Source organism: Chrysemys picta, chromosome 6, assembly GCF_011386835.1.
Source record: "Chrysemys picta bellii isolate R12L10 chromosome 6, ASM1138683v2, whole genome shotgun sequence".
Classification (NCBI taxonomy): Eukaryota; Metazoa; Chordata; order Testudines; family Emydidae; genus Chrysemys; species Chrysemys picta.
The window spans coordinates 94639442-94660245 of NC_088796.1; the positions used below are offsets into that span (position 1 = coordinate 94639442).

At 40.8% G+C, this 20804-nt stretch overlaps 1 protein-coding gene across 2 annotated transcripts in view; it reads right to left on the minus strand.

Moving 5' to 3' along the window:
* The window catches only part of PTAR1 (protein prenyltransferase alpha subunit repeat containing 1), a 63743-nt gene that overhangs the window by 29019 nt on the left and 13920 nt on the right, over positions 1 to 20804 (minus strand). For both annotated transcript variants that reach the window (XM_042850606.2, XM_042850607.2), the window contains exon 3: positions 7805 to 7871. In XM_042850606.2, the coding sequence (XP_042706540.1) occupies positions 7805 to 7871 (67 nt within the window). The remainder of the gene's footprint in view (positions 1 to 7804; positions 7872 to 20804) is intronic.

Below are 20804 nucleotides of genomic sequence, written 5' to 3' on the forward strand. Positions count from 1 at the left end.
ACATATTTCCACAGTGGTCTGACTTAGTTGCCCATGCATAACTAAAGAATGAAAGGAGGCTGAAAATTTTCATTCTAAAATATATCAATGTGACAGCACTAGTGAATGAAGTCAGTTACTTCTAGAACAACCAGATTTTTAAAATGAGAAACTAGGACAGCTACTTCAGAACAGGATGGAGAAAGGGGAAAGTAAGGCATAGGATGGATTAATTGATGGGACAGAGAAGAGAGCACCCCTTTCTTTCTCCTCCTCCTTCCCCATCACCCTCCCCTGTTTCAGACTATATTAAAGGACTATTATATATAACACAGTATAAGTTTTAAACAAACAATTTAATACTGTACACACCAATGATGATTGCGAAGCTTGGTTGAGGTGGTGAAGTCAGAGGGTGGGATATTTCCCAGGGAATGCCTTAAAGCTAAATGATCTAGCACTCGGCTGAGCCCTCAAGGGTTAACACATTGTTGTTAATGTAGCCTCACACTCTACAAGGCAGCACAAATGCAGGGAGGGGAGACAGCATGGCAGACAGAGACACACACCGTGTGTGTGTGAGAGAGAGAGAGAGAGATGTGCATTGCCCCTTTAAACACGCTGATCCCACTCTAAGTACATTGCCTTTTTAAGTAGATCAGCAAGTTGAGGCAGCAGCTGCTGCCAGCAAGCTCCCTTCGTTTTGAGCCCTGTCATGTCTCCCTGCTGCTCTATGGAGATGGGGTAAGCGGGGGGGAGGGGGATACCCTGACATTAGCACCCCTCTACCCTCACAGCAAGCAGGAAGCTCCCGAGAGCAACTCCAGCACACGACAGTGCGGGGAGGGACAGCTGAACTGCCCAGCAATTGTTAGCCTGCTGGGTGGCTGCCACACAGGGAACTTAAGGGAGCGGGGAGCTGACGCGGGGCTGCCAGTCCACCCTGGTTCCAAGCCCCCACCTGCTAGCTCCAATGGGCTGCTCTTTCTGCAAGTGGTGGACAAAGCAGGTGGCTGCCAAACGACATTATAAGGGAGCATTGCACAACTTTAAATGACCATGTTCTCTAATTGATCAGCAACGAAACAATGTTAACTGGGACGACTTTAAGTGAGGAGTTACTGTAAGTCACTAGGACCAGATGATATTCACCCAAGAGTTCTGAAGGTACTCAAATATGAAACTGCAGAACTATTAACTGTGGTTTGTAACTTATCGCTTACCAGACAACTGGAGGACAGCTAATGTAATGCCGATTTTTAAAAAAGGCTCCAGAGGCAATCTTGGCAATTACAGGTTGGCAAGCCTAACTTCAGTACCAGGCAAACTGGTTGAAACTACAACAGAGAACAGAATTATCATGTACGCTATGTATCGGATATGTTGGGGAAGAGTCAATGTAGCTTTTGTAAAGGAAAATCATGGCTCACCAATCTATTTGAATTCTTTGAGGGTGTCAACAAGCATGTGGACAATGGTGATTCAGTTGATACAGTGTACTTGAACTTTCAGAAAGCCTTTGACAAGGTCCCATACCAAAGGCTCTTAAGCAAACTAAGCAGTCCTGGGATAAAGAGGCAAGGTCTTCTCATGAACAGATAACTGGTTAAAAGATAGGGCACAAAGAGTAGGAATCGTCAATTTTCACAATAGAGAGAGGCAAATAGCAGGGTCGTCCAAGAATCTGTACTGGGATCTATGTTTTGAACATATTCATAAGTGATCTATTTAAAAAGGTTTAAGGGTGAGGTGGAAAAGTTTTCAGATGATACAAAATTACTCAAGATAGGTAAGTCCAAAGCTGACTGCAAAGAGATCTCACAAAACAGGGTGACTTGGCAACAAAATAGTAGATACAATTAAATGCTGATAAGTGAAAAGTAATGCACATTGGAAAACAATCTCAACTATACATCCAAAATGCCAAGATCTAAATTAGATATTACTAATCAAGAAAGATCTTGCAGTCTTTGTGGATAGTTCTCTGAAAACATCTACTCACTGTGCAGTGGCAGTCAAAAAAGCTAACAATGTTAGGAATCATTAGTAAAGGGATAGATAAGACAGTAAATATAATGCCACTATATAAATCCATGGTACGCCAACACTTTGAATACTGTGTTTAGTTGTGGTCACCTCATCTCAAAAGAGATATTATAATTGGAAAAGGTGTAGAGAAAAGCAATGAAAATGATTAGTGTATAGAACAACTTCCATATGAGGAAAGATTAAAAAAAAAAAAAAAAAAAAAAAAAAAGACAGGAAAGAGAAAAAGAGACAACTACGTGGGGATATGACAGAGGTCTATAAAATCATGAATGGCGTGGAGAAAGTGAACAACACAATAGGCAGCAGATTTAAAACTAACATAACGAAGTACTTCTTCACACAATAAATGGTCAATCTGTTCAGCTCATTGCCAGGGGATGTTGTGATGGTCAAAAGTATAAGTGGGTAAAAAAAAGAATGGAGATAAGTTCATGGAGGATAGGTCCCTCAATGGCTATAAACCAAGATGGTCTGATGCAATCCCATGCTTTGTCCCCCCTAATCCTCTGACTGCCAGAAGCTGGGACTGGATGACAGGGGATGGATTACTTGAGGACTGCCTTGTTCTACTCATTCCTTCTGACGCATCTGGCAATGGCTGTTGTCAGAAGGCAGAATATTGGTCTAGATGCACCACTAGTCTGACCCAGTATGCACATTATGTTCTTATATACTTCCATTAAAAAAAAAATGGATTCAACTTTCAACAGCAGCAATACAGCTACAGAGAACATTACTTATAGCAACACCTGAAAAATTTACATATGGTGTTACAGAATGGGTTCAATGGGGGGTTTTCTGTTTAAAAGCCCCATGAATTTTATCATTTCAAATATACCCAAAGATACATTTTTCTCATGATAGCCAACCCTTTACTGCCACATTTCCCTTTTCTTTAATCAATGACACTTCAAAAATCAGTTCACAGCACCAACCTGGATAATTATATTATAGGCTGGGGAAAAAAATATACTTTCTTTATCTGGATCGGACAACTATTCACTACAAATACAGTCTTAATGGACTGATTTCTTTATTTTTCCCAACTGCAAGAAACCAATTGAACTGAGAAAATCTCCATGTGTAAATATTTAAAACACCTAGATTTAAAACTTCAATTTCTTGTTTAAAACCCCCCAAACTATTATTTAAACCTGTCCCTGGCCCTTGGGTGGGGGTGGAAAGAATATGGAAAGAGCTTTTCCCCGCTTCTGTGCAAGAGGGAAATCAATTGCAGTCTCTGTGCTTAGGGGAGTGCAAGGAACTGCTTCTATTGGGCATCCCCAGGAAAAGGGAGGCAAGTCCCTGCTGCTCCTCCTCTATGTGCACTGGGGAAGTAGGGCTATGTTATTCTAAGTGATGGTCAAGCCTGCACAGTTCCCATGTGGACTGAAAAAAATCAGAGGATATGCTTGGGACAGGGCATGTCCACACTCCTCCTCCCATTGAGAGGTATATCTAAATATCATAGTATGACTTAGTCTGATATTCAGCTTGGACGACCAGCAGTGCCATTAGCAAATGGAATATCAGAGTCAAAATAATCAAGGTGCGACATCCTGATGGAGGTAGAATTAAAATAATGACAGCTATGGAAAAGGTCAATCTCATGTTTGTAACGAACGAATCAGAGGGATGTGTGAAGGCGGTACCAATTACAGAAAAGCTGAGGGAATTCCAGCTTTGATCTTCATTTCACATGCTCAAACCATCTGAAGTACATAGAGGAAACAGGGTATTAAACTTGGAAGCGGAGGGTAAGAGAAGGGTCAGAAGACCCAGAACTATATGGATGGATGTTATACAAAAAGATTTGATTAGCTGTGGAGTATCTGAGGAACTGGTTCAAGACAGACTGGAATGGAGAAGACGACTCAAAAAGCTAACCTCCATATAGAGGGGACTAAGGCTAGAAGCAGTAACAGCAATGAAGGTCAATCAAGCACCTTCTCTCACAATACTGGAACAAGGAGACATCAATTAAAAGGCAGAAAACTGCCTTTAATAACGGATAGAAGAAATAGGAATACTTTCTCTCTTTTACACAACATATAATTAACTTGTGGAACTCTACCTCAATATGTTATTGAGACCCAGAGCTTAGGAGAAATTAAAAAAGGTTAGTAGAACTCAAAAAGGGGTTAGCCATTGACATGGATAATAACTTCCAGTTTCATAAACTGGTGGTATAATTTTAAAAGGGATGTAGCATTCAGGGGATCAACCAACCACTACTCACTTACATTAGGAAAAAACTTCCCTTATGAGCAGGTTATTCTATAATTGTTCATTATGTGGATCTGACAAATGCCTGTGAAGTATCCAGTATTAGCCACTTTTTGAGATTGCATAGTTGACTAAATAGACCATTACTCTAATCCACTTGGTGAAGTCCTGTGCTGTACAGGGAGTGGAATCAAGTCCTGAGTTCTAATCCTGGCTCTGCCAACAATTTCCTATATCAGGTTGAGCAAATAGCTTTACTTTCCTGTCTGAGTTTCCCCAACTATAAAATGAGCACAATAGTAATTACAAGCCTACATGTAAAGCAATATAAAAATGATAAGTACTATTATGATGTGCTTAAGTGACAAGGAGCACTTAGTTTCCTCTCTTCCCAGGTGGTTGGAAAGAAAAGAGTGTGTATGCACATTCATTCTAGTAGCCCCTTTCCTCATGTCTGCAGTGGGTAGGGATCTCCGGATAGATCTACACTCTAAACTTACATCAGCATAACTACGTCACTCAAAGGTGTAAAAAAATCCACACCCCTGAGCAATGCAGTTATACAGTGAAACCCTGCTATATCGTGATAATTGGGGTCCAAAAAATTTCATAGCGATAAATGTGGGGTTGCTTTATAGCCGGGTTATGAAAATTTACCATTTCAAGCCCGTCAGTTTAAGTCTTGTAAAAAAAACAAAAAAAAACCCAACGGTTATCCCAGCGTGTTTTAAACACAAAAGTAGTAATTTAATTACATCTACATGAAAGAAACGTGATATCGACTATACTGATCATTGCGCAGAGTGCAAAGTCAATCTGGTCGCATGACTTCATAATTTTAAATTTCATCACTTCTTAAAAAAAAAAAAAAAAAAAAATCTAGTGTGGTCTGCTTATTTGCCACGGACTGTTGGCTTCTAGCAAAGTCAAGAATGCTTCTGAGTTGGAGGATTTTGACGCTGTCCACATCTTGAGTTTCCAGCCACCTCAAAATGGCTTCTAGGTGTTTTACTGCCTCGGACACTTTTGGTGGGGGAGTTGAGGTGCCATCATCGTCGTCATCATTAGCGCCACTGGGTTCAGGCTCTGGTGGTGCAGCTTCATTCTTCCTGCTGACATTTGCAACCATTTTGTCATCTGAGATGTGTTCATATATGGGGCAGATGTCATCTGCTGAAAACCAGTTGAGGAGATCATGAGGACTGTGCTCGTATTCTCCGAGTGCTTCTTCGGCTAAACGTACGTCGTCTTCAATGAATCTCGTAAATTCAGGCTCGTCGTCGTTACCATCATCGTGTGTAGAGGACAGAAAAGCTGGACCAAGACCCTTTATCCAGCATTGTTCAATGCAACGTGCAGAGATAGCATCCCAGGCTTTCCCGCCGAAGCGACAGACTTCTTTCAAGTTGAGGGACGCCAGTGATGTGTTGACGGAGGAGTTGTTATCTGCTACCATCCGCTTGATCATTTCGTGACGATAGTTTTGCTTAAATACCAATATTATGCCTTGGTCCAGTGGCTGGATTTCTGATGTAGTGTTCTTTGGGAGATAAGAGACTTTAATCTTGCCGTCATGACTGACGAGATCTTCCGCTGGGGGGGGGGTGGGCAGGGCAATTATCCAGCAGGAGGAGAGGTTTTTCCTCCTGCTTGAGTTTTTGCAAATGAGCCCAAACAGCTGGCACAGAAGTTTTATGGAAAGAGTCTTTAAATATGCAGCTATTCATCCATGCATTCTTGCTGTTGGTGTATTCAAAGGGAAAGGCCTTCATATTAACATGATGAAAACATCTGGGAGACCTCGCTTTTCCCATCATCAGAGGTCTGACTTTGTGGCTGTCAGACTTGTTGACGCAAAACAAGAGTGACTCGGTCCTTCCTCTGCTTAAAGCTTTTTTAAGCTCAATTGGGTAGGAATCAGCAGCCTCTTTATCAGCTGAGTGGATTTCCCCAGACACAAGAACTTGGCTTATAGTGTGCCTTTTCTTGAATCTGTCCAGCCAGCCGTTACTCGCCTTAAATTTGGATTCATTTCCATTGATAAGGCCATCAAATTTTTCTGCTTGAGCTTTCAGAATAGGGCCAGAAATGGGAACTCCTTCTGAGCAAGCCTGGACAAACCATTGGTACAAGGCTGAATCTAGGCTTTCGTCATTAGCAAACTTGACCTTTTTACCCTGTAAACCAGTTTCTGCTTCAAGAATACAGGGTAGGCTATGGAGCTTTTCTTCTTTTTTCCACCCTTGCAGAGTGGACTCGCTAATTCCTAGATCTCTAGCAAGCTGAGTTTGTTTGCCCTTCTTTAATTGATCCAGGGCGTACAATTTCTCTTGGGCAGAAAACGACTTGTGTTTGCGAACTGGCGTATCCATAATAGTAAAATATAGGAAATTAATAACAAGCTCATAGGCAAACACGATACACGTGTACAACCCGAGAACTGAGTGCAATGGGCCTGCAATGGCCAGGAGTCACTTTATCCTATAAGACCGGAAGAATGCAGTTTATTTATAAGTGTCGTAAAAAACAGTATTCCGGCAAAACATGAACAGTATTACGGCCTTAAAGGGGAGCCAACTTATGATCGAGTTATATCCAAATTCACATTATCGCGGGGCGTGTTATTGCGAGGTTTGACTGTACTGACCTAGCCCCCAGGATAGACAGCACTAGGTCGATGGCAGGGTTTCTGCCACCGACACAGCTACTGCCGCTCATGGAGCTGAATTCGCTTTCTCGTCAGCGCAGTCGAATCTTTACTGAAGCACTACGGCACCGGTGCAGCTCTGCCGCTGCAGCATTTTAATTGTAGACTTGTCCTAAGAGTATCAGACCGCTCAGTTCTCCGTAAGCTGCCCCAGGAGTCAGGCAAGAATGGAAATGCTCTTTAGAGCAAAGTTTCATTTGCATTACCTGTTGACAGCAAGAGTGAACCAAATGCTGATCAAATGTGAAGTCTTGATGAGTGTGACATCCTACCTCCTGACAATATAAAATCTAAGTATTTAACATACTATCTTAATGGATTACATTGAAAGAAGCTACCTATCAATAAAATTTTTGCCAACTACCTTCTATAGCCAGTTTAATACAGTGTGAACAAAGAATCATAGTTCACATAATTATTCATTAGGGGTAACCTCATACAACACTGACTCAAAATATGCTAGCTAGCAAGCAGAGATGCAGTTTTATATTAAATTTGATCTAAGATAAAAATGTTCACTGATACATGAACAGGACCAGTAACCATGGTCCTTTGGTAAAATATATTATTTATCTTGCGTATCTCTTCAGATAAAGTGGCATAACCCTTAATTTGTACTATATATATATTATATATATATATAAAAAATTGTACTGTGAAATGCAACAGATTAGCTACAAAGGAAATCAGGAAGGAAAAGATTGTAAAAGTTCTTTCAGCACATCTTATCAAAACAGAAGTCATTATGATGTTAAATCCCACTTAAAACAAAGCTTATGGCAAACTCAGACTTAAGGCAGCTGGCCAAGCTCTTTGGGATATCATTTGCTGAGTGTGACATACCTTACATTCCATGCAGTGGTGAAGTCTGGGTTTAGTAGCAGCAGCGTACACGTGATATCTATCAATTCTAAAAGATTAAAAACACAAACAAAACACATGAATGATTAACAGTGGTAAAATAAAACATCAATGCTTCTCCCCTCTTTATGCCTCCATACTTCCTCAAAGCCTCTTCTCTCTGACTTGTTCTTACTGCAACACACCTCTGTGAATATTGCTGAGTTCCAGTCCAGAGAAAGAGGTAGCTCAAACTGGAAGGATGACACACAGCTGGTTTAGTTTCTTCGCCTTCCATGGTAAGTACACCTCTACCTCGATATAACGCTGTCCTCAGGAGCCCAAAAAAAAAAAAATCTTACTGTGTTATAGGTGAAACCGCGTTATATTGAACTTGCTTTGATCCACCAGAGTGCGCAGCCCCCCCCCCCCAGAGCACTGCTTTACCACGTTATATCTGAATTCATGTTATATTGGGTCGCATTATATTGATGTAGAGGTGTACTTAAAATAAGTCCCACCTCTTGGATTCACTGATCTCTACAAACTCCACTATTATAACTTGGAATCATGACTCTCCTCCCCCTGGACAACTATGATTCAAAAAGACAATATTCTCAAGTGAATTAAAAGCTATTGGATAGTTCTGAAACAGAGATTGTATGAGATCTTTGAGCATTCTAGTCCATTTAGTTATTAAAATTGAAAATACACTGTGACTTAAACGCACACAAAGTTCTTAAAGTTGTTGAAAAATTGTTGATTGAGATCTTACCACTCAAAACTACAATCATCTCCTGGAACAGCGTAACTAATTTATTTTTTTTTAAATATGGAGCTATCCTATCTCCTAGAACTGGAAGACACCCTGAAAGGTCATTGAGTCCAGCCCCCTGCCTTCACTAGCAGGACCAAGTACTGATTTTGCCCCAGATCCTTAAGTGGCCCCCTCAAAGATTGAACTCACAACCCTGGGTTTAGCAGGCCTATGCTCAAACCACTGAGCTATCCCTCCCCCCTTAGACATTGGTCTAAGAACTCTGAACTGCAGATAGCAATTTGCTATAGCTGTTCTATGCTGCACACTTTTACCTGTAACTAAATAACCACTGCAAAAATTGCACCTATGGAAGGGAAAAATCCCCCACAACTATGGATTAGGAACAGAGAACATCACAAATTCATTTAGTAAGTTAGAATCATAGAATCTTGCACAACTACGTAATAGGCTGCCTCTCCAAAGATTGAGATACTATGACTAATCACTAAATAAAAAATACAGACATATCCATAAACATCTGTTTGCCTACTCCCCTTTAGACACTGTAGCTTTCTACATATATTTAATGATGTAATAAAACTGGAAGGAGCTGCGTGGGTGGCTGACAAACAGAAGAGTTATTTTATTCTAGCCTTGCCTTGCCTTTCCCTCCTGTATTTTGCTGCACTAATCAATTAGTTTGATGCCTACCTAGGTAAAAAAAGCTTAGTGTTATGTGCAGCCTCTCATAAAACACAGTGATAATTCTCAATGTCTCAGGTTTGGTTCTTTAACTCTTGCTTCCAAAAGTCACAAGATCAGGTCAATTAATCTTCCCCAGCATTACAATTCTTAAATATAAATGAGCTGGGTAAGGAGAAGCAGCAGCATACAGATCTTCTCCAAAATACAAGCAAAATTATCAGTGCTTTTGCTCGCAAGACTGTTAGTCTAGATTCCTTACTGTTCATAATATATTCAAAAAGGTTGTACACCAAAGTAATTTGCCAACAAAACAAGTATTTTCAGTTCAGCTGCATCCTCATGAAGAAGCAGCACTGGATTACAATTTGTTTTAAGAGCTAGGGAGGGGGAGAAAAAGCAAGGGGTATCTGCAGGGAGCTAAATCCATGGATGGTTCAATTAAAATGACTGGACATACAGAAAACTAGTAATCAACTGACTATATTAACTACAATGGGGAACATTAATCCCTCAAGCCCCAGGGAGGTCCACAAGCAATTCTCTGGGCTAGCCTAGCCAGATTCACCCTTCATTTGGTATTTCTGCCAGAAAAAGGTGAATTTAATCATGTGACGTTCCATAGCCTTGGCCATCAAGGCTCCTGTCTAGGAGCCTAAAGCAGTGAATCAGTTCATCCCTTGGCCACGTTATCAATATGCTCAAGTGCAGCCAGTACCACCCAGTTACATAAAACTTGGAAAAAATAAATAAATTGTGTATTAGAGATGAGCCAGAGTCCTGTATCTGGATTTTAATGGTTTGGGCAAACTGGGACCTGAAACCAGCTCACGCAGGCCCTGATCCAGCAAAGTACTTAAGCACATGCTTAATTTTAAAGTATGTGAATAGTCCTATTAAAGTACATGGGATTACACATGTGCTTAAAGTTAAACATGTGATTAAGTACTTTGCTGGTTACAGGCCTAATGGTTTTGGTTTTGCTAACCCAAAACTTGACCAACGAGGCTTAGCAAAAGCACTGCTGGTTTTATCCATTACTAGATCACCACAAACATCAAGTGATGCAACAAAACCAATTTAGGAGTGCGCAGTAAGTTGTGCCTGCTTCAGACACATCTTTTTCATAATAGCGTCTCAAAAATGAGAAGCAATGATAAGAAAATGGAATATTTAAAATATTTGGATTTTTTTAAAATACTATTTATTTATAGTTACAGACATTATAAAAGGCAAAAGCTCTGAATACACCACCATTACTTTAAAAAAAAAAAAACACCACATATTATACAAACATGTCAGACTTATCCTTTTTCAAAATAGATCAAGATAATAAAGGAGATAATGACTCTTCTAAAGTAAATTCACCACAAATGCAAGATTCATCTAAGCAACCTACTAGATGACAAAATGGTCATTTCTTGTAAGGAAGAAAATACAGAGATGGACATACATCACTGCTAAATGTGAACCAGCATAACTCCCCCACTTGGGCAGTTGGGATTTTCATATAATTCCTCTGGTGGCTTCTCCAATCTGTGATTATTAAAACAGAAAAATCTCTTGAATGTTCAGTATTATAAATTGCAACCTCCTTTCCTCTCAAGACAAGAAAGAGCCCTGAGCATCTTATTTTGTACATTAATAAATAAATGCTTAACCTAAGGTATTACCAATTCCTGCAATGTAACTCATCACTGGTATGGTATGTTTTCCTTCCTTAGCCCATTCTTTAAGTAATATTATAGGTGGGGCAGACAGCACTGCCTATGATTAAGGTTGCCTGACATACCCATTATAAGACCCTGTTTTCAGTTGCTTGTAACTTGGCCAAACTTTAACCATTTGGGTTGAATTTTCCATGCTGGATAACTGTCTCATGCTGAAAGTTTTTGGAAAATTTCACCCAGAATGGTTCAGCTGTTTCTGAGAACAAGGCTAAGAAGAAGAAGAAGAAGAAAAAAAATTGGAAACATTCTCTTTGAAATACTCTAGTGCCCCCATACTTCGGAGCAGAGATTTGAAATTTGGAAAGGAGCGCCCTTTGTCAGGAATGTGCCTTTTTCCTGTCCTTGTGGAAATCCACCCAAAATTTGGCCATATTATAAGCCTCTGGAAAAAAAACTGCAATTTGAACTTGCTCGGTAATTGGGGTCGAGTGAGGTGGGGCCAGCCACAGGAACCAAGAGCATGTCTCTCCTGTGTTCTCAGTGACCCCGTGGCTGGCTTCAAAGGCATGTGGGACAAAACAAAACAAAAAAAACCCACAAAAAAAAAAAAAACAACCACCACAGACCAAGGGAAGGGAAAGTACTAGTTTAAGACAAGGAGTCTGGTAAGACTGGCACTGGAGGAGAGAGAAACTGGCTAGGAAGCCAGGAGGAGAATGACTGGGAGCCAGCAGGGGGGGTGGTGAGAAAGCACAGACTGCATGAGGAGCTGGAGGGAGACTGGGACTGACTGGTCAAGGAAACTATGTTTGGGTGTGGGGTCAGGGAGGAAAACTGGAAAGTCAGTGGGGAGATTGGGACTTAGCAAGCCTCAAGGGGGAAAAGTAGGATTGGCTGGGCCAGCAAACTGGTACTAGGATGCACAAGCAACCTTAATTCTGGCTTTTTCCTAGCTTTTGAGTGCTTGACTTTAAAAATCATTGTTAAGGTTGCAATTTTGTTTTTGTGTGTAATTATTATGTAGCCTGACTATACAATGGGTCAACTGTGCTAAACAAAGTTTTAGCTAAGCTAAATTGGACATTAAAAATAGTTTAAAAACAAACTTTGTTTATACTTGATGTGACTGCACTTGCCAAACTAATGTTAATTAATCCTATTAAGAATTACAACCATGTATCAGACAAATTTCCAAGTTAGTGCACCTTATTATGTCAAGGATCAGGAACACCACCAACTTGAAGTCTAGTCAGTTTAAATGGAATAATAAATAGAGAGTTAGAGTAGTTTCAGAGATAACACTTCTGTACCTCTGTCTTTTGTGACTATAAAAAAATAAAAATCACATTTTACTATGTTAAAAATATTTCACCCCCTAATGCCATGTGAAAAACCCACATAAACAAGGGAAGCCAATTGACTATATAGGGAATAGAGTGAAACTATACAAAAAGTGTTGTCAAATGCATGAAGAGGACAAACAGAAAAAGTACACTTCCTTCACTTAGAGTCATCTTAGCCATTACTTGCAAAAATAGCAGATAATTTTTTCTTAGAGAAGTGAGGATTTTGAGTCTATGGTTCCCTTTATGAATTTTAGGGACATTTTTTGCCATTCTTTCCATGGAAAGCCATGTGTCAGCCATAGGACAAAATAGGAGTGGTTTTCTGCTGCTCCTTTATTTATCCTGTGATGTAGGGATATTAAAGAAGGTACTAACAGTGATTCCCCCAAGAGACAGTGACCCCCTCATAATTTGGCCCTCACACTTTGAAATCCAACAGTTTCACCAAGTACAAAAATCTCTTGGGTCTTCTGTTAAAACTTGTAAGCTACTGTCTGTAGAAACCATTGATTATATCTATCCTGTGACTACTATGTAAAACTTACAAACAAGTTAACTGACTTTGTTATACAATGTAAACAAACACTATAAGCTGTTAAGTGTCTTTCACTTCATTCAACTGCTCCTAGATCAGACCCCCACCCTCTGTGATTAAAGGGCCGGGAGTCTCAAATGAATTAGCACACACTCTGAAAGTGGTGGAGACAGTAAATTAAAATATGGTTAAGGGATGGAATGTATGCTGATGAATGCTTGATATACATGGATGGTTAGGGAGGTGCCAGCCTAGAAAAGGAGTATCCATCGGCCGAAGAATGTGTCAAGTGGATGACCAGAAACCCCCGGAGGGTAAACTGGGACCCACCCCATCACCTGGAAGGATGAGAAACACAAACTTTGGACAGTGTGGAGCCACCAGGAATGTGCCACTTTGGACAGGAATGTGCCATCTGCTGATTGAGTCAGCAACAGCAGGATGAAACAGCTCCCATAGACTAACATAGGAACTAATTCCTATAAGAATGGACTCTAAAGACTGATGACTTTGAGTCTCTGGTTCTGCTGCCAGCCTCCAGGAGCATCAGGTGCACCTGACACAGACTCGGCTCCATCCTCATGACCAAGATACCTGGCCAGTAACTTGGCATGAGCAACTTCTAGGCTGGTAACTATAACACCTATACAGAACTTGAATGAATGATTGTGTGAATGAATCTCTCTCTCTCTCTCTCTATATGTATGTGTGTATGTATAAGAAATAAGTAGTCAAACAACGTTGTTTACTTTTATCTTTTGCTTTATCAGTATATTTACAATAAATGTGGCATCTTTGCCTTATCCCTCTTAATAAGATCCTGCTGGTTTTTATTCTATTGGTATAACATTTTGGTGGAGAATTGCGAAAGGGGGAATATTGGTAAAATGCCTCAGTTATTGTGAACATTGGTGTGCACACAGCCGGCTCTATAGAGAGCGGTTCTATTTTTGGTTAACCAAAGCCTACTGACCTCCGGTGGGTAGAGGCTTCATAAAAGAGCTCATAGAAACTTTAAGCTACAATTAATCTTATCCAAAGTGTTCACTGAGAAATCAGGGGTAACAAGAGCCTATAGGGCAAGGTAAAGCTGCTCGCTGAACGAGATCAGGGGTAGCAGGATAAGATAATTTAGGCTGTGTCACTCGCTGCAAGGGTTCAGGGGTGACAAAGGAAACTATACACGTGTTACAAATGTTTAAGAAAAGACAAGGGAGAACAGTCTCAGAGACAGGAATGGAGTTTGAAGGAGCTCCAACCTCACCTTTTGTAAAAGAAATAACACCCTTTAAACAAATCCTTCAGAGATATGGGCACAGTCCTTGGACTGAACAAGCCCTTGCAGATGCTTGCTCTATTTCAGACCTGGAGGATAGATTGGCCCACTATATCCTCATATGTAAACCCCCAAATGCAGCAAAAAGAGACGCTGCAGGGATCTGGCTGCTGTGGGAGGCTTGTAATGACAGCTACCTCCGCCTAACAGCCTGTACAGAGGAAAACTTACTGTTTCTCGCTCTGATCCTGGGAAGGATTTTTATATTTGGTGGATGAATCCTCGGTGGTAAAAGCCCGAGCAATACAGAGGGAAGTTTAGCGTCTCTCCCTCTGGCCCAAAGTGGGTTAAAATCATAAGATACAAATCTTGTTCTGTTAAATCAAACTCTGAAGAATATAGGAGTTTGGGCAGTGTAGTGTGGTTTATGTTTGTTTGTTTGTTTTGCTTTGTTTTGTTTTTCTTGTGAGTGATATTGTGGTCATTTCACAATATTGAAAGAAATGTTTAAGGAAAGGGACCAGGAAGGGTGGGGGCTGGTTGAGAAGCCCACCCTCCTTGCTAAATTGGTAGTGGAACAAAGCTTGTGCCCATGGAAAGGAAAGGTTCTTTGGAAAAAGCAGGATCAGGCCCAGACAAGCAGGCAAGAAATTGGTTGGAAGCCTTAAGGGCATAGTGGCAGGAGTAAGAAAGCAATAAGTGCAGGCATGAATCCCTGGAACAATACTTAAAATGGTAAAATCTAATTGATAAAGGTGTCATTTTGGGAGATAAACAGTAATTTAAGGAAAGACCCTGAAAAGTTAACTCTACCGAGGCTGAACAGAATTAAGCAGTTAAACTTTGTGAAAATGCTAAAAAGTAGCATGTTAAAGAGAAAAGGAATTCTTGGTTTCTTTACAGCCATCCTGAAGGAAAAATGGGCCCTTTTCTAAAGGAATGTCTGTAAATAATCCAGGTATTTGAAATAATTTGACTATGAACAATTTAGTCAAATTTGTTAAAAACATGAGGGGATTCTATTGAAATTTAACTGACCCAAATGTATGAAGGGAATATAATCTATGTACAGCTATGTAAAAACAGCAATGTAGAAAAGATGTTAAGGGAAAGAAAATGTGTATGTATCTATTTGTCTGTGGAAATATGTAAAGTTCTAAGAACCTAAACCAACACATCTGGTTTGTAAAACTCCTGTTTTGTAAGTTTAAGATAAATTACTTTTGTTTTGTTTTAAATAATGCCACTAAAAATCCATTTAACTATTTGATTCAAAGTTGCAAAACTGACAGACCTTTTTGCCAGACACAGCTAATCAGTGTTGGCTGGCTTTTGGGATTTGGCATTTAACCCATAAGGGGTAACTCGGTGCTTTACAAAATTTAAAATGTTTTTAATAAAAACCAAAGTTGTGACTGCAGCAGGGCAGTCAAAATCAGGAGAATAGGAAAAGATTCTGGATTCTTCTTGTTTGTTTGTTTAGTTGTTTTTGTGTGTGTAACAAAATAGCAAATGAGAGCTGTAGTAAAAGAATAAGAAATTAACAGTGCCCCTCTGAAGCAACAGCAGGGGTGAGGTGCACAAAACAAAAAGAAGCACTGCTAGAAACACTGAGCCTTAAGATGGCTCTGTGTAATCAGACTGTCACTTTGACGAGGGTACATGAAAACTCTGTAAAAACAAAAGGAAGCAGCTGCAGTTTGGCTTCTATGGAAGACCTGTAACAAGGTATTCCTTCAATTGGCTACATGCAAAAATAAAAAACTGCACCAAGATTTACAAGCCTCTGCTGCAAAAGCAGAGAAATAAAATGTATGTCCAGCAGTCACACCAGAACAGAGGATAGCACAAGCCCAAGCACCCCCCCCCCCCCCGGAAGAATTGGATACCATGGGTCAGGAGAGACATATTTGGTACACCGATGGTAGTTCCATGGTGGTGCACGGTAAAAAGAGAATCAGATATGCAGCCATCATTTTAGAAGAGGAGGTACTAAAGGGGTATTTGGATCATGGCTCAGCACAACATGCTGAACTCCATGCCATATACCCAGCCCTAAAACAGTATGAAACAGAGAACTGCCCCAAGACTGTATACATTTATGCTGACAGCAATTACTGTGTAAATGGGGTGCAATATTGGATGTTTGATTGGCAGAGGAACAATTGGAAAGCCACAGATGGGAAAAAAATAGCATATATAGATGAATGGAAATGGATTTATGCCTGGGTTACCTCTCATCCCAACCAGCTTAAAATCAAACATGTCAAGGCACATGGAAAAGGCTCTGCAGCTGAAACAGTATGAAATAACCGTGCTGATGCCATAGCCAGAGATTATGAAGGGATAGCAGCAGTGACCCGAAGGCAGGAAAAGAAGGTATTAGAAGCAGTCTGCGTCCCAGGAAGGATTGAAAGGCAGGAACTGGTCATAGCTCATCAGTTCATGCATGAAGGAGTGGAAGGGATGCTGGGAAGGTTAAAGCAAGTGGAAGAATGGAAGGGGATGAGAGATGATGTGGATACATGGGTCAGGAATTGTATACAGTGTGCCAGGAATACAGTGTGCCTCCACACCAGCCTCAGATGCTACATCAAAGAAGGCTGGGACCCTGGCATAGAATCCAAATTGACTTCATTGATAAATTGCCAAGGAGTAAAGAAGGATTTTGATATCTACTTGTAATCACAGATTCCTTTTCAGGTTGGGTGGAAGCTTTCCCTATTAGGAACAATAGCGCCTGCACAGCCGCTAAGAAACTATTCTCTGAAGTGGTTTGCAGATATGGGACTCCCGAGATTATCGACTCAGACAAGGGAGGATCCTTTGTGGGAGACATATTTACTCTACTGCTTAAAGCATTAGGGGTTTCACACAAACTCCATGTCCCATACAGACCGCAGTCTTCAGGACAAGTATTTCCAGGCCATGGCAAAATGGCTGGAGATTTTAAAACAGAAATTTTTTTCTAGATGGAGTGTTAACGCCCTTTTACTGAGAGAAAGGGAGGATTTACACTCACAAGAAATGCACCACTTAATTAGCATTTGTGCAGCCCCAAATACCAAACACACTGTGGCAGAGACCAAGCAGGTTCTGCCAGGGTGAAAGCACTGTGCTAATTTGTTTCCAAGCTTCTATCTTTCAGGCTCTGAACCAGAACATCAGGAGAGCTGGTACCAGCTGAAGAGTTATAAAAGACCATGGTTATAGTGTCATGACAAAGTCTGTGTTCAGTGTTGTGTGTTGCATGTTCTGTGTCTGTCTCTAGTGGTGTCCTGTGCTAGCACTGGGTCTAGAAAAAGAGGGAATACTACACTAGACAGGGTAAATGTCTTTTCCTCTCTCTACTTCCCCCATCTCCATCCAACTTATCAATCACCACTTGTGTCCAAAAGACTTTGGTCCCCAGTGCATCAGGTTTATTTTTTGTTAGGTTCTCTAATAGTCATTTTGTTGTTAATTTTTGTTATTGATACATTTGTATAGTTAGTTACATTTGCTTGTACTGTTAATTCCACACTTTCCTCTATGCACTCTGTATTCTACTTCCCCAAGCCATGAAGGGTAGTTCTTGGGCCCCCATAACCTGTAAAACCTTAGCCCATGATTGCAGGGCCCCATCTTTCAGGTCCCCAGAAACCTCTTAAGAACAACTGTTAGAAATAGGGGATTCTGCATTAAAAAGGTCCTAACCTCAGTAACTTTTATTGTTTGATGACTATTGCAGCATCAAAATTGGACCTCATTTTATTTGTCAATGTACCTAATTATTGTAATGGTTTTAGGTTTTATTGTATTCCCAATTATTATAATTAATTGTTTGCATTTCAGTTTATATTATATCTGGTGTTTGGTCAGTTGTAATGATTTTAGTTATACTCACCTGCTTATAATTGTTTGGTTTGTTTACAACAGATCACCTGTGCCCTACAATGACAACTACTGTACTGTAATGATCATAGATCAAGGGGCCGAGTGTTGTAGGAGCAGCACTGATCTGTATGCAAACGGCTATAGCTATGGGATGCACTGAAATGCAGATACTTGCCCTATCTACTTTGGAACACAAAATGTTTTGGGTAACTTTGGGTAATATTAAGGTTTTAATGCATTTGTTAAAACAAAGGAAATGATCTCTATTTGATACTTACCAATATGACTGGATGCAGTATGTTTCCAGCACTGTGAAATCAAACTTGTTAATTGGGAAAATAATTGTAAAAATAGCACACCAACAGTCTCTGGAGGCAAAGGTATGGAAGGTTAGCCCACTCCCCATATTACACATGGGATCATTCTGGCTGCCTCGGACCTCGAGCCAGTGGGCTGGGGAGGGAGGAAAACTATTGGACACTAGAGGTTGTACTGAATGGACTCCTCAAAAGTGGGTATGCCTCACCTTACCTGTTGCCCCAGAGCCTTGTAGTAAAGATGTTTCATTGGAATCATGTATGTGGGATGAATTGGATAATGACACCAAAGTATTGTACAATGGACAATGTGTCTGTATCCACTCATGGGAGGAAGTATTTTGGGAGGATGGGAGTGTTAGCAACCCCCCCAGTAGATGAATGTAAATGATTCTCTGGATGGTCCCCGACTACCACTGGCATCCTACCAGTAATGCTACACCCCTTGATAGTAGTCTTGATATTAAATTGTATTTGTATAATTGGTATGTATGGCATGTGTTTTCAGATAAACAGAATGTATGCTAAATTGGAATCACAAACACATGTTGCCTCACAGTACCTTCTCTCAAACAGGTTAAAAAGAAAGTGACACTAACGGTTATATAAATATCGTAGTGTCAAAAGGGGGATTATGTAGGGATATTAAAGAAGGTACTAACAGTGATTCCCCCAAGAGACAGTGACCCCCTCATAATTTGGCCCTCACACTTTGAAATCCAACAGTTTCACCAAGTACAAAAATCTCTTGGGTCTTCTGTTAAAACTTGTAAGCTACTGTCTGTAGAAACCATTGATTATATCTATCCTGTGACTACTATGTAAAACTTACAAACAAGTTAACTGACTTTGTTATACAATGTAAACAAACACTATAAGCTGTTAAGTGTCTTTCACTTCATTCAACTGCTCCTAGATCAGACCCCCACCCTCTGTGATTAAAGGGCCGGGAGTCTCAAATGAATTAGCACACACTCTGAAAGTGGTGGAGACAGTAAATTAAAATATGGTTAAGGGATGGAATGTATGCTGATGAATGCTTGATATACATGGATGGTTAGGGAGGTGCCAGCCTAGAAAAGGAGTATCCATCGGCCGAAGAATGTGTCAAGTGGATGACCAGAAACCCCCGGAGGGTAAACTGGGACCCACCCCATCACCTGGAAGGATGAGAAACACAAACTTTGGACAGTGTGGAGCCACCAGGAATGTGCCACTTTGGACAGGAATGTGCCATCTGCTGATTGAGTCAGCAACAGCAGGATGAAACAGCTCCCATAGACTAACATAGGAACTAATTCCTATAAGAATGGACTCTAAAGACTGATGACTTTGAGTCTCTGGTTCTGCTGCCAGCCTCCAGGAGCATCAGGTGCACCTGACACAGACTCGGCTCCATCCTCATGACCAAGATACCTGGCCAGTAACTTGGCATGAGCAACTTCTAGGCTGGTAACTATAACACCTATACAGAACTTGAATGAATGATTGTGTGAATGAATCTCTCTCTCTCTCTATATATATGTATGTGTGTATGTATAAGAAATAAGTAGTCAAACAACGTTGTTTACTTTTATCTTTTGCTTTATCAGTATATTTACAATAAATGTGGCATCTTTGCCTTATCCCTCTTAATAAGATCCTGCTGGTTTTTATTCTATTGGTATAACAGTGACAGTACTGCAAAAGCAAGACATGCCTTATGGTCAGATGATTTGGTTACTTTTTAATTCACTTTTAGCAGGTCTTTGCTGCTGGGTGAGGTTTATGCAGAATGCAGCAGCATACTTGCTCATTGCACAGGGCTGCTTTCAGAGAGGAGAGTCTCTTCAGCTGCAAGAAGTGAATGCGGCCCTAGATTCTGTACGTTTTTTTATTTATTTTATTTTATTTTCTGGTACAGCCAAATAAAAACAAAGATGACACGCATACTTTTCAGCCCACAACTGTAAAAATGAAACCACAAATCTATAGAACATGACATTTTAATTTCAAAGGTACAGCTGTTCAGTGGTGAAAAAGGATTACAACACTTTTAGAATTATGGTACACTAAGACTAGGGCTCTGATTTTGCAAAGACACAAGCATTTAACTTTGAAACCAACAGCACTTATGCATGTGTATAGCCACATGCACCTGAGTAAGTCCATACAGAATCAGGGCCACAGTTACCAAGACTGTTACTATCCAGTTCTCTAAATAGCTACCCTAAGCTATTCTTCTGCTTTCTCTTGAGCAACAAGCATTCACAATGAAAACAGTAACCAGTTCCCAATCAGAACCATACTATCAGCAGGGCCGGCTCCAGGCACCAGCCCACCAAGCTTGTGCTTGGGGCAGCACCTGGAGGGGGGCGTCTCGCCGCCCTCCCCCCGGCGCTCTGGCCGCCGGGGAGAGCGGAGCCCCGGCCGGGGCTCGCTGCCCTCCCCCCGGGGCTCCGGCTGCCCTCCCCTGCCGCGCTGGGGGGGCCTGGGGCGGCAAAAAAGCCAGAGCCGGCCCTGACTATCAGATGCCCTGTAA